Source organism: Ips typographus, linkage group LG3 (assembly GCF_016097725.1).
Source record: "Ips typographus isolate SLU linkage group LG3, UJ_Ityp_2.0, whole genome shotgun sequence".
Classification (NCBI taxonomy): domain Eukaryota; kingdom Metazoa; phylum Arthropoda; class Insecta; order Coleoptera; family Curculionidae; genus Ips; species Ips typographus.
In genome coordinates, this window is record NC_138424.1 from 17,703,476 (window position 1) to 17,716,792 (window position 13,317).

Genomic DNA, 13,317 nt, shown 5'->3' on the forward strand with positions numbered 1-13,317 from the left:
TTTTCCAAAGTTTAAACTGCGTTTTGAAGGTCACGTCAGTGTTTTTGACAATGTCAACTAGTCTTTACAGTGTTGCAAGCTCAAAAATTGAGTTATCCAAGTCACGTGACGTGTATTTTGCAATTTAAGTTTTTACAACTGTCCAAATTTTATTTATCAATTTTCCAAAGTTTTAACTGCGTTTTGAAGGTCACGTCACTGTTTTTGACAATGTCAACTGGTCTTTACAGTGTTGCAAGCTCAAAAATTGAGTTATCCAAGTCACGTGACGTGTATTTTGCAATTTAAGTTTTTACAACTGTCCAAATTTCAGTTATCAATTTTCCAAAGTTTAAACTGCGTTTTGAAGGTCACGTCACTGTTTTTGACAATGTCAACTGGTCTTTACAGTGTTGCAAGCTCAAAAATTGAGTTATCCAAGTCACGTGACGTGTATTTTGCAATTTAAGTTTTTACAACTGTCCAAATTTCATTTATCAATTTTCCGAAGTTTAAACTGCGTTTTGAAGGTCACGTGACTGTTTTTGACAATGTCAACTAGTCTTTACAGTGTTGCAAGCTCAAAAATTGAGTTATCCAAGTCACGTGATGTGTATTTTGCAATTTAAGTTTTTACAACTGTCCAAATTTCATTTATCAATTTTCCAAAGTTTAAACTGCGTTTTGAAGGTCACGTGACCGTTTTTGAAAATGTCAACTAGTCTTTACAGTGTTGCAAGCTCAAAAATTGAGTTATCCAAGTCACGTGACGTGTATTTTGCAATTTAAGTTTTTACAACTGTCCAAATTTCATTTATCAATTTTCCAAAGTTTAATCTACGTTTTGAAGGTCACGTGACCGTTTTTGACAATGTCAACTGGTCTTTACAGTGTTGCAAGCTCAAAAATAGAGTTATCCAGGTCACGTGACGTTTCCGCATTGCAAGATTAATTTACAATAAATTAAAAGTTAATATAAACCTGCAATTTTGAAGTTTATATGTGTAGAGCGAAAATACCCATTTGCACTGCACCATCTGCACATTTTTATGAGACGTTCAAGAAAAAAATGAGTTCGGAAAAGTAACTTTACCGCACTAGTGTAGTAAAGTGACTTTTCCCCATTCATTTTATTTTTCAAAGAAAAAAACATTTAAATCAAAAAACCATTACTGCATATTTGATTTCTCAATTAAGAATACACTTTTAATCAACTTTGCAAACAGAGGCTTTCATTTTAGTAATTTTACTATACATTTTCGTTCAATTTAATGAAAATCGATACACATAGGAACAATTTTGAACCTAACACATGCGAAAAAGGTTTTCGCGCCGTTAACCGCCGTCTCGTGCGGAAAAGTACCACTTTCCGCACTGGTTAAGTAAATAACTATTCTAATTTAAACATTTTTGTAACTTCAATAATAACTGAGATCCCAATGGTGAGCACCGAATTTGGAACACACTGTATATTATGTTAGTTTTCGATTGTTACATTTTGGGGGCAAATAATACTGAATCTGAAAAATTGTAGAAGACGTCATAGTTATTCTCAAGTGCATAAAATGTTATGTTAATCACTAAAACGGTCATTAAGCGTTGGGAAATGTTTAAACAAACGCATTCACTACATTATTATTTATTTATCAGTTGTGACCTTACAAATAGGTTACTAAAAATACTCTTAAAGTAAATTTAGCCAAAGTAATAAGTAGAATTTATGTTTATTTTATTTTATTAAATTACATCATCAAGTACGCCTAGAATAAAATTTATACTGAGGATAAAGCATTACTTTCAGGTGAGTCCACTGAAAAGTGGCCTGACGGAATCCACGAGTATAATAGAAGGCTGTTCTCCGCCTCTGTCACCTTCGTTGAACGTTCCTAAAGGGCATAGACGTAACATGAGCGACACTAGTGCTTTCAACAAGTACGTAACATGAATTTGCTGTTTAAGGCTGAATATAATTTGTGTTGCGCGTTCTTAAGGGCATTTGCGACGGAAACAACGCAATTTTTGGCCCCGTTCGAGTCATCTATGAAACCAAAAAGTCGCGACTCGCCCACCCAGGCTTGCCCTGAGAATGCTGTCGCCACACCGATGGGAAATTCCGCATCTACTAATGACGTTAGTCATCCCATTGGTAAGTTAATGACTTATTGTCAACCATTTAGTTCTTACATAAATCCACAGGTACTTTAGTGCTAATTGTGCTAAATAAAACTTACTGGTTGTGATGCAACTTTTGCTTAAAGTTGGATTCAAATTAATATTTAATATCAGGGGTTAGCAAAAATGGACTACTACTTCAATCTAATATTTAATATTACTTACTTACTTAAATTTTACTGAACAATTTACTCACCAATATGCTTGATAAATTGACAAGCACTACGATTTTATCAGGTGTAGATGGTAGATCTTTGTCAGCCGACGTTGCCAGTTGGAATCCTTTCGAAGAAGCTACACCTTTCGCTCAGCTGACAGAAGACCACATTTTTGGGGCGGAATTTGACAAGATTAGACAGGGTAGCGGAAGTCAAAGCAGTAAGTGTTATCTTTTCCTTATTAGTTTCTTTTTGTCTGTGAACGTGCAAAAAGTATCTAGTGTGTGCACTGCTTTTAGTGCAAACGTTACGGTTTAGTGTACCAGTGCGATAAAACTTTGTAAACACGCATATGTTAATAATTGACACTAAATCTATTCAGCAAGCAGCATTAAACTCAAATGTGTACAGACACTTTTCCAACAGGAAGCTTATCACAGATTTTCGAATTTTTTTTACATTTTCAATTGACTTAAGGTAACTAGGAAGCAGTTGATATGCTTTGATGGCTTTGTATTGTGGCGCCTTTCCAAAAAAGGTTGATTGATGTTGGGTAATTTTCAAATCTCCCCTTGTTCTTGTGGCTAAAGTAAGATTGTTGTCATACATGTCCATGTTGAGCACAAAAAGATGCGGGTGTTTTTTAACAAACATTACTAGAGACAAACAATACAGGGTGGTCCAGTTTTAAATGTCAATAATTCACCATTCGATAGCCTATCAAAAAATAAGTTAACATACATTATGTCATTTTCATGAAAAATGCTTCTCAAGGAAAATCAGTCCATAAAAGTTCAGTTTAAAAAATCGGTTTCTTGTCATAACTGTCAGACCACTGGAGCAATTTTAATCAAATTTAGAACAAATACATATGAAATTAATACTCATTAGGTGATTTAATGACGTTTGTCGAAACTGTCTCTGTCTGTTAATTTTTCTACCTTATTCTCTACGTCACTGGATATTTTTCAAAAATTTCAATTTTTTTTACTTTACTTGTTCAATTTAACAAAATAAGTATCTTTTATAAAATTCTGATTTGAAACTTTGTTTACGAGATAATTGAGTTATTACGTTCAAAGACCCAAAACCAACCCAACCCAACTTAAGAATTGTCTTGAAAACAGTGAAAATTGACCTAAGAAGCTTAAAAAATGTCTTTGTAGCCAGTTTTCATAGTTTCCAGACAAATTAAAAGACTTTAGTTTTGAAAATTTACTTATTAACCAGTAAATTTACTTTGAAACGATGAAAATTGACTTGAGAGGCTTAAAAATTGTCTTTGTAACCAGTTATCACAGTTTTCAGACAAATTGAAAGACTTTAGCCTTGACAATTGACTTGGAAACTGTGAAAATTGACTTGAAAGGCTTAAAAACTGTCTTTGTAGTCAGTCGGTATAGTTTTCAGATAAGTTGAAAAACTTTAGTAGTGAAAATTGAATTGTAGCCATGAAAAACTACTTTATCTAGAATTTTTGACTACAAATTCACACATTTCAACCTTGAAAATTGACTTGGACACCAAAAAGTGACTCTGAACCAATGAAAAGTGACATCAAAAGCTTAAAATTTGCATTTGAAGTAAATTTTCATAATTTGAAAATACATTTCAATATTTTAGTCTTAAATACAGGATATTGACATTAGATTCATGAAAATTGACTTGAAGACTAACTTTCAAGTTTTTTTACTTTGCTTTTCATTTTCTTATAACTCTGGACTATTTTTAGGGCTTTAAAACTGCTTTCATCTTGGAAAATCGAGTTTTAGGGTTATCTTCACCAAGTTTTTGACATAACCGACTTAAAAAACTATTTTTACATTTTCCATAGGCTTAAACATGCCATTTTACGCTTTATTAGTGTTAAATTGTCTTCTATGCGCTTCACTGTGCTTTAAGACTGAAAAATCGAATTTTAAACTATTTTTTATAGTAAAAGTTAAGTTTCAGACTTTTCATTGATAAAATTAAACAATTGTGGCATTAAATGTTCCGATATTAGTCTTGAACACTAATTATTAGAATTAAATTAGTTCGAAAATTCGGACAGTTGGCGGGTGTAATTTAATAAAAAAAATTTGAATTGAATGACCAGTTTTACACTACCTATAGTCTAAAAAATTGAACGCCAGTAAACATTAGTCCAACAATCCGGTTTTTTTACTATTTTCAGTGTCAAAAATTAACTCGAAAACCTCAGAGATGACCAGATTTGAATCCTTTTGAACAATTTTAAAGTAAAAAATACAATAACCCAAGTAGACATTTTTGTCAATTTTGAATAATATCCAGTGAGCGTAGAAAATAAAGACTATCCCCCTGTATCAACGCGTCTAAACAATTTTGAAGAATGTCATTCACATCACATAACGAGTACTCATTTCATAATTGCTTGTTCCAAATTTGATCAAAATTGGTCAAACGGTCTGACAGTTGTAGCAACTCTGGAGGTCTGTGTCTTCCTTAGTAAGCGTTCTTCAGGAAATTGGCATAATGCATGTCAATTTATTTTTTGATGAGCTATCAATTGGTGAATTATTGACATTTAAAACTGGACCACCCTGTATGGAGATGGTACTGGAAGTATTCCTAGTTTCTTAAAGTATGTTTTACATGATGTTTGTGGAGATAATTTGAGTATACATCTGATTATTGTGGATGAACCCCAAAAGATCAGGCCGTACATTAAGACGCACCCAAAGTAAAAAGGTGTGATACTTTGAGTGGAAATAATATTTCTTATCCGTCGAAGAAGTGCACAAAGACTGCTCAACTTCGCACATAATCTATCGATTTGATGATTCCAACGCAGTGCTGGGTCGATATAAACGCGTAGAAGGTTTACGCTATCGGTACATGGAAGTGATTTATGGTTTATATGGACATATATAGAAGCCATTTTATCAATACTTTTACCAAAGTGTAGAATTCAAGTTTAAGGAATTTTTATTACACCATTAGCTATCCGGCAGGAATCAGTAGACAATTTATTGATGAATGGTCTACAGACAATAACTGAAGTATCATCGGCATATTGACATATTTTGCCTCTTTCTAAGGCTACATTTAAATCATTCACATACAAAATGAAAAGTAACGGCCCCAAAATTTAATCTTGGGGTACGCCCTGATGTATTGTGACAGTTGTGGAATAACAATATCTACCTTCGTATCTGACACAAACATTCTGTTTTCTATTTGTCAAGTATAAACTAATCAGAGAAGCACTTTGTCCCCTTATACCATAGGAACGTAGTTTATTCAAGAGTATATCATGATTAATTGTGTCAAATGTTTTTGATAGATCAAAATATAAGCCAACCGCATTCTCGCCGGAATCAAGGCGGTTGTGTAGGTACGACAATTATATTGCAAGCTCAGTGACTCTCTGAGTTAGGAAACCAAACTGGGTTTCAGAAAGTAGAGAGTGTGCATCCAAAAAATGCACAATTCGTCTTAGAAGGCTTTCTCAAATACCTTTGAGAACGCTGAGAGAAAAAAAATTGGTCGCTAATTGGAGGTGGATTGTTGTTCGCGATTTTTGAAAATTGGCACAAGTTTAGCTACCTTCAGTTTTGTTGGAAATTGTCCAGTAGACCGACATGCGTTCACTAAATCTGCTAAGGGATCGGAAATGTATTCGGCAACTGCTTTGAGTATGTTAATAGGCACCTCATCAAGTCCTGAGCTGTACTTATTAGAATCGTTAGAACAAAAATATGACTCATTTAATATGCACAATAAAGTCAGAGAAGCAGCCGGAATATACAAGACTAATACATCTGGGACACTACATGATGAAAACGGTAAACTGACCACCGATGTCCAAGAAAAACTGACCTGGAAAAAGTATATAGAGAACCTTTTTACGGATAACAGACCAAAAAGTCCTCCAGATCTTAACAACATAGACAGTCTACCAATAACAGTAGATGAGGTCACAAAGGCTATATCCCAGCTAAAGGACGGCAAGGCGCCCGGTCTGGATGGCACATACTCTGAGTTTGTAAAACTGTACTTGACGCGGATGGCATTAGACAACTGACTCGAGTATTCAATAACATATACAGGGTGTCCCGCGAGGTAAGGGACCAAATTTTACTATGAGTTCTTTAGGTAAATTCGAGTCGAAAATGTCCTATGAACATGGGTCCGCAAATGCTTCCTTACCAAGATATGATTTTTTTAAATTTAATAGTGTTATTGTGCCGAAAACTACAATGCTATAATAATAATTATCCCTGGTATGACATTATATTATCAACATCAAGTAGGGTGAGTGCCATGGATACTTCTTTTGTTTGTTGTTCTGTTACAGTAGTTGCGTCAGTTTGACACACTAATTCTGTGCAAACACAAATTATCGTCATGTTTGTTTTCACAAATGAAGAATATGCAGACATGCTGCTAGTATACGGATATTGTAACGGAAGTGGTAGAGCAGCAGTGGTTGAATACCGTCGTCGGTATCCAAATCGAAGAATACCTGATAGACGAGTATTTGGGAGAGTTTTTAATCAACTGAGAGTAACAGGATCATTTCCAAATGCTTCTCTCATACGTTCATCAGCAGCTGCCCAAGATCTAATACTGGATAGTGTAGAACGGTCACCATCGACTAGTGTTCGCAGAATATCACGTCGCACTGGTCTTACCCGAATGACTGTATGGAGAACAATGCATAACTTTGGTTTGTACCCATTTCATCTGCAACCAGTCCAAGCTCTGCAGTTCACTGATCTGGAACATCGTATGCAGTTCTGCAATTGGCTAATTACACATCGCAATTTGGTTAATGACATTTTGTTCACCGATGAGGCTACATTCACCCGAGATGGTGTCAATAGTTTAAGGAATTCCCATTCTTGGCAGCTTGAAAATCCCCATGCAACAAACGAACGGAATTTCCAACACCGTTTTTCGGTTAATGTTTGGTGTGGTTTGTTAGGAGATCAGTTAGTCGGCCCTTATGTGTTTGACGGTCGTTTGACATCTGCAATTTACCTTCAGTTCTTACGAGAAGAACTACCTGTGTTGTTAGAGGATATTCCGATACAAAGAAGACGACAAATGTGGTTACAGCATGACGGTGCTCCGCCCCACAGTAGTAGAAATGTGACTGAATATTTAAATAACACTTTTCCTGGACGTTGGATTGGACGCAGGGGCGCAGTTTCTTGGCCACCCCGCTCACCGGATTTAAATCCTTTGGACTATTACTTGTGGAGACATATGAAGAGTTTAGTGTATGCATAGAAATCACATACCAGGGCTGAACTGCTTTGTAAAATTAATAATATCGCTAACGACCTAAGTAATAACAACCGTGTTATTGGGAAAGCTATCAGCCACATCATTAAAAGAGCTAGACTAACTATGCTTACAATGTGAAGGTGGACACTTTGAGCAATTATTGTAAACAGTTATTTTCACAGTAGTATTAATTTTTTTTTGTTAAATAAAATTATTTTTTCGACGACTTACTTTGAAAGTACCTCATGTACGCTTCCATTTAGAAGCAGAAAGGGGTTATTTGCCGCGCGCGAGCAGAAAGAGAGATTTTCTGCTCTAGAGCGTTTTCGCTTTCTACTAACAATCTAGTCACCAACTTTTTTCGGCGTTTCCATAACAACGCTTGACATACCTGTTTGAAATAACCACATTCCGTCAAAGTGATTTATCGGTGACAATGAGTTCGAGCGACGAAAATGATGTGAGTTGTCCTTCTAATCCACCCCACAGCAGTCGTCGAAAAAATATCGTCTATATTTCGAGCCAAAAGTACTTTTGCCGCTTTTACATGATTGCAGCGTTCGGCTTCGCCTCAAGCTGCAAATTTCATGTGCAAGCGGCAAATATATACTTTCCGCTCTTAATATAGAATATACTATTTCGACGACTTACTTTGAAAGTACCTCATGTACGCTTCCATTTAGAAGCAGAAAGGGGTTATTTGCCGCGCGCGAGCAGAAAGAGAGATTTTCTGCTCTAGAGCGTTTTCGCTTTCTACTAACAATCTACTCACCAACTTTTTTCGGCGTTTCCATAACAACGCTTGACATACCTGTTTGAAATAACCACATTCCGTCAAAGTGATTTATCGGTGACAATGAGTTCGAGCGACGAAAATGATGCGAGTTGTCCTTCTAATCCACCCCACAGCAGTCGTCGAAAAAATATCGTCTATATTTCGAGCCAAAAGTACTTTTGCCGCTTTTACATGATTGCAGCGTTCGGCTTCGCCTCAAGCTGCAAATTTCATGTGCAAGCGGCAAATATATACTTTCCGCTCTTAATATAGAATATACTATTTTCGGCATTATTTGGCACAATAACACTATTAAATTTAAAAAAATCATATCTTGGTAAGGAAGCATTTGCGGACCGATGTTCATAGGACATTTTCGACTCGAATTTACCTAAAGAACTCGTAGTAAAGCATATTGGGGTGTGCATATACAGTGATATGGGGGTAAACGAAGAATCGTATGGTCATGTTCCTCTGCTATCTGGTCAATAAGGTAATTTTTAAAGGCATCTGGGTTAAAGTTGTCACTCATCCATTTCTGAATACTTGCTTTATTACAACTGCTGTTTGGAATTTTTGTGATTAATTGATTGTGGTAGGGTGCATTATCCAAAACAATAGCGGAAGGCTGGGTTAAACTTGGCATCAATTGTTCTTGAAACCATTTTAGAAAATGTTCCTGGTTCATCTCACCATGATAATCCCCAGACTGGCTATTTGAAGCAAATATGAGCTCAGCACCCGGAATAAATCCATTACCCGCATGAAGAATAATGAATCTAAATGTTCCAGTAGCATTAGTTTCAACATCTAATACATAAATCGTAATTTCCAAATGGGATTCTGACAAAAAGCATCAAGATTAGTATCATGCAAAATTGAAAACAAAAAGATAAGCATTTTTTCAATTTTGACTTAAAGGGTTTTGCTTGTAGCTAACCTTTTGCGATCTACCCTGGTGCCCTTCACACTATGTTTGCTTTCATCCTGCCAGGAATGGCCTAGGGTCCCATTTTGGAACATCCATGTCTCATTTGTAAAAACAAATTGATAGAGATTTTGTTGCTTTATTTCTAATTCTTTTAAAAGCTATATCAGGAAGTTCCATTAATCCTCTTCGGGGGCAATCTCTTAACCACTTAAACCCAATTTTATAAAGCACTTTAGACACACACTAACGCACTAAATAACCAACATTAAATTCACTTGGTTTCGTTGGTCAAACTGTTTTCATTGACAGCTTTGACATAAAAGTTTGATAATTGTAAAATATAATCACTTTATGCTCCAAGAAGTTCATGAAATAATTAAAATTTGATAAAATAAATGTTTCCAATTTCTTTGAATTAAAACTTTTGGTGTAAAACCTGCTTTAGAGATTTATTTTATTTATATTTGTATTTTTCTACACATAAGCCAGACGTCTTGACCGAAAAACGTAAAGTTTGTACCGATTCCCGTAAAACACAAATAACTATGAACTACGTGCAATTTATTAATGTTATTCTACTTAAAAAATGATTTTTTTTTTTAGGTATTCAAGGTGTAAAATCCAACGAGAGTCTCGTGATGCAAGAAGATCCGTTCGGCGCGGCTCCGTTTAGCTTTCCGGTGAAGTCTCGAGACAAATCTCACAAACGGCTGCACTCCGCAGGTAACATGCCTTAAGTTTTACCGTAGAACTTTAATGTCAAACCGTTGTACTGTTTGGACGATGATGTTACACAGGGTGTTTAAATCCTATACATTATCTGCAGTTTGACCATTAGCGGGATTTTTGAATGTCTGGCGATCGAAATCGACATTATTTTGAGAGAGGCTTGTTTGTCGAAATGATTTACGATCCTTATCTAGCTCATCAGTTATTGAGTCTTCTATTTCACTCATTAATGACTTTAACTTCATTATCCTATTTTATTTTACACATAAAATCCTCAATAATAAAATGAAAAGAATTGATATAGAAATAAAAAAATAATAAAAAAAAAATATTTGGAACTTTGACTCAAAAGTTAAAAACGCAGTAATTTTAAACATTCAAGAAATAAATAAATGTCACTTTTGACAGCTGATTTCAAAACCTAACTGGTTGACAAGAAATATAACATTGATGGGCTACACAAACCTAGTATTAGGGGATTTTACCAGAGCTGGTTAAACCAGAAGTTGGATAACGACTATTTGACACTCGGATCTGAGGACCTCTACTCACATATAATGGAATCCGTAAAATCGGCTAAAAATGATGGAAGTTTTGGGTATGGACGGTACCTCTCCCTTTAAAAAACATAATGACATAACATGGAATGAAGAACTACAACATCAAAGAACAACAAAGCAGAAAGCATATCAGAAATGGCTAAACACGAAAGACCTAGATAATAGAGCAACCTACAAGAGAGAAGAAACTAAATTTAAGAACGTGATAAAGAAGAACATAAACGACACATGGGAAAGAAAATGTATTGAAGTGAACAGTTGCCTAGGAGGAACAAGATCATCGGAAGCCTGGAAATTAATCAGGAACTTAAAATCCAACACCGTAAATAAAGTAAACTTCCAACCAATTCAGCTGAGCAAATGGTACCAACATTACTCACAACAACTGAAAGAAGATAGAGTGCCATATCTTACAAACTCTCCAAAAGCGTATCAAGCACAGGACCCACGAGTGGACGTTAGCGAAGCGTCGATACGAAAAGCAATTGAATAGATGAAAAGTAAAAAAAGCTAGCGGACCAGAAGGAATTGCGGACATTTGGGACAGCAAAACTCATAAAGCAGATAAGTGAACTGTTTGTGAGTGAAGTGAATTCCCTCTAAATGGAAAGAAGCATGGATTACCCCAATTCACAAAAAGGGAAACAAACAAAGAAGATTGTTCTAACTATTGGTGTATATCTGTTACCAGTACAATGAGCCGTCTTTATGGGAAAGTTCTCAGAAACTTTATAGAGGAAGAGTACAGTCCTCTGGAAATTGAAGAACAAGCTGGTTTTCGAGCCGGCCGCTCTTGTCTGGACCACATATTGAGCCTCGTCCAACTAAATGAAAAGAAAGTCGCCAGGAACAGAGAGACGTATCTTCTGTTTGTCGATCTTACAAAAGCATACGACACCGTACCCATTCATAGCTGCGGTCAGACAACTATACGACCATTCCACATCTAAGATCAAATTGAAAAACAAAATCTCAGACAGCTTTCCAGATACGAAGGGCTTAAGGTAGGGCTGTTGTCTCTCTCCCACACTATTTAAAATCTATCGCTTTGAGGCGATGGAGAAGATCATGTAGTGGGATGGGCATACAAATAAGTGATGACAGAACCTTATATACCCTGCACTTTGCAGATGATCAGGTTGTTATCGCACTAGACAAAGAGAACTTAGAGTATATGACAAGAAAGCTATTAAAAGAGTACGAAGAATGGGGGCTGTCGGTAAACCGTTTCAAAACCAAATAATTATGTATTGGAGACGACAGAGATGATCTTCACTCACAAGAATACGAAACGATAAGCTGCTGTACTGAATATACATTCCTGGAGACAAAAATTGATAACGGAAGTCGTACAGAGAAAGAAATAGAGGACCGAATTATAAAAGGGAAGAAGGTGATGAACTCGATCTGGTGATCCAAATGTATCTCTCGAGAAAAGAAGCACCTCTTATTCAATATTCAAAAGTATAGTGCTGTACGGATGTGAAACCTGGCAATTAACAACAAATTTAGAGCGACGGCTACTGTTTTTAGAAATGGACTTTTGGCGTACATCAGTAGGAAGGTCGAGATTGAAAAAAATTAGGGAAATTATGAAGGTAGAGACAACTATAGTAGAAGAGATCCAACGTAGACAACTAATATGGTATGGACATGTGGAGAGGATCCAAGATACTAGAATACCTAAGCAGATCCTCAAATGGACGCCGACAGAAAAGAGGAAGACCCACTGCGATATGGACCGGCGGAATAGAGAAAGCTATGTCGGAACGAAACCTGCAACCAGGAGACTGGGGAAGACTGAAGAGGCTGTAGGTTAGGAACCAGAAGGCGCTTGAATAAAAACAAAAAAGTGTAATATCTCTGACTCAAACTGACCACAGCAAGATGAAATTAACGAGCCAACAAAGGAATCACAACGCCATCCATGAACTAACTTCAAAACTAAACAAAATTTAAGATGAAACGGCCTAACCTCAAAACTTCAGTAGTAAACAAAACAATTTAATGAAATTTGAATGTATGAAGATCTATTAGACGAAAATTATGAAAACCACCAGGTATGCGCCTAAGGAAGAAATTGAACCGTAACATTGAACCGGTCATACTGCAAAGTTTGACAGGTGTCAATTTTTTTATTCTTATAAATTTTTGACACCTTTCAAATTTTAAGAAATGTTACCGGGTGATAGATCTCAAAACATGCAAGCCATTTTGCTCTAACTTCTTCTGATTAGGAGCTATAACACTCCAAAATCTGAAAATGTCATTTTTCATTCGTCAATATCTCGAAAACCATTGCAGATAGATATAGGTTATCATACAAGAAACATACTTGAAATCGTTAGCAGAATCTAAAAGTATAATAATATACAGGGTGTTCCATTGAAAATAAGCAAGTTGGTACCTACTTCTATAAGAGTATAGATGAACTGCCCTAAATGTTTTTGTTTTACTCCCATATTTTAAAACAAAAAAGTTGTGAGGAATCTTCAAAATGAGCGAAATTTGAATAACGAAATACGGTTTTGCCATTCATCTTTTCTGAAAATACTAGTTTTTTTTCTATCTAGCCGGGAATGAAATGGGGTTTTCCTGTCAAAACACTCTAAATCCGGCCACCCTGTATATTTATTTATTGTTCATTTGTTTACTACAGAATGAGTGAGCAAAATATGGCCAGCAGAAACAAAATGAGAATTCTGGTATATTATACTAGAATTCGTGTCAAATAATCATGAGTGATGGTATCTGGAA

At 35.8% G+C, this 13,317-nt stretch overlaps 1 protein-coding gene across 1 annotated transcript in view; it reads left to right on the forward strand.

The window, feature by feature from the left end:
• Positions 1-13,317, forward strand: part of Nak (Numb-associated kinase) — a 49,146-nt gene that overhangs the window by 20,495 nt on the left and 15,334 nt on the right. The window contains exons 8-11 of the mRNA XM_081976175.1: positions 1,781-1,911; positions 1,971-2,125; positions 2,389-2,529; positions 9,875-9,994. Coding sequence (XP_081832301.1) covers positions 1,781-1,911; positions 1,971-2,125; positions 2,389-2,529; positions 9,875-9,994 — 547 coding nt within the window. The remainder of the gene's footprint in view (positions 1-1,780; positions 1,912-1,970; positions 2,126-2,388; positions 2,530-9,874; positions 9,995-13,317) is intronic.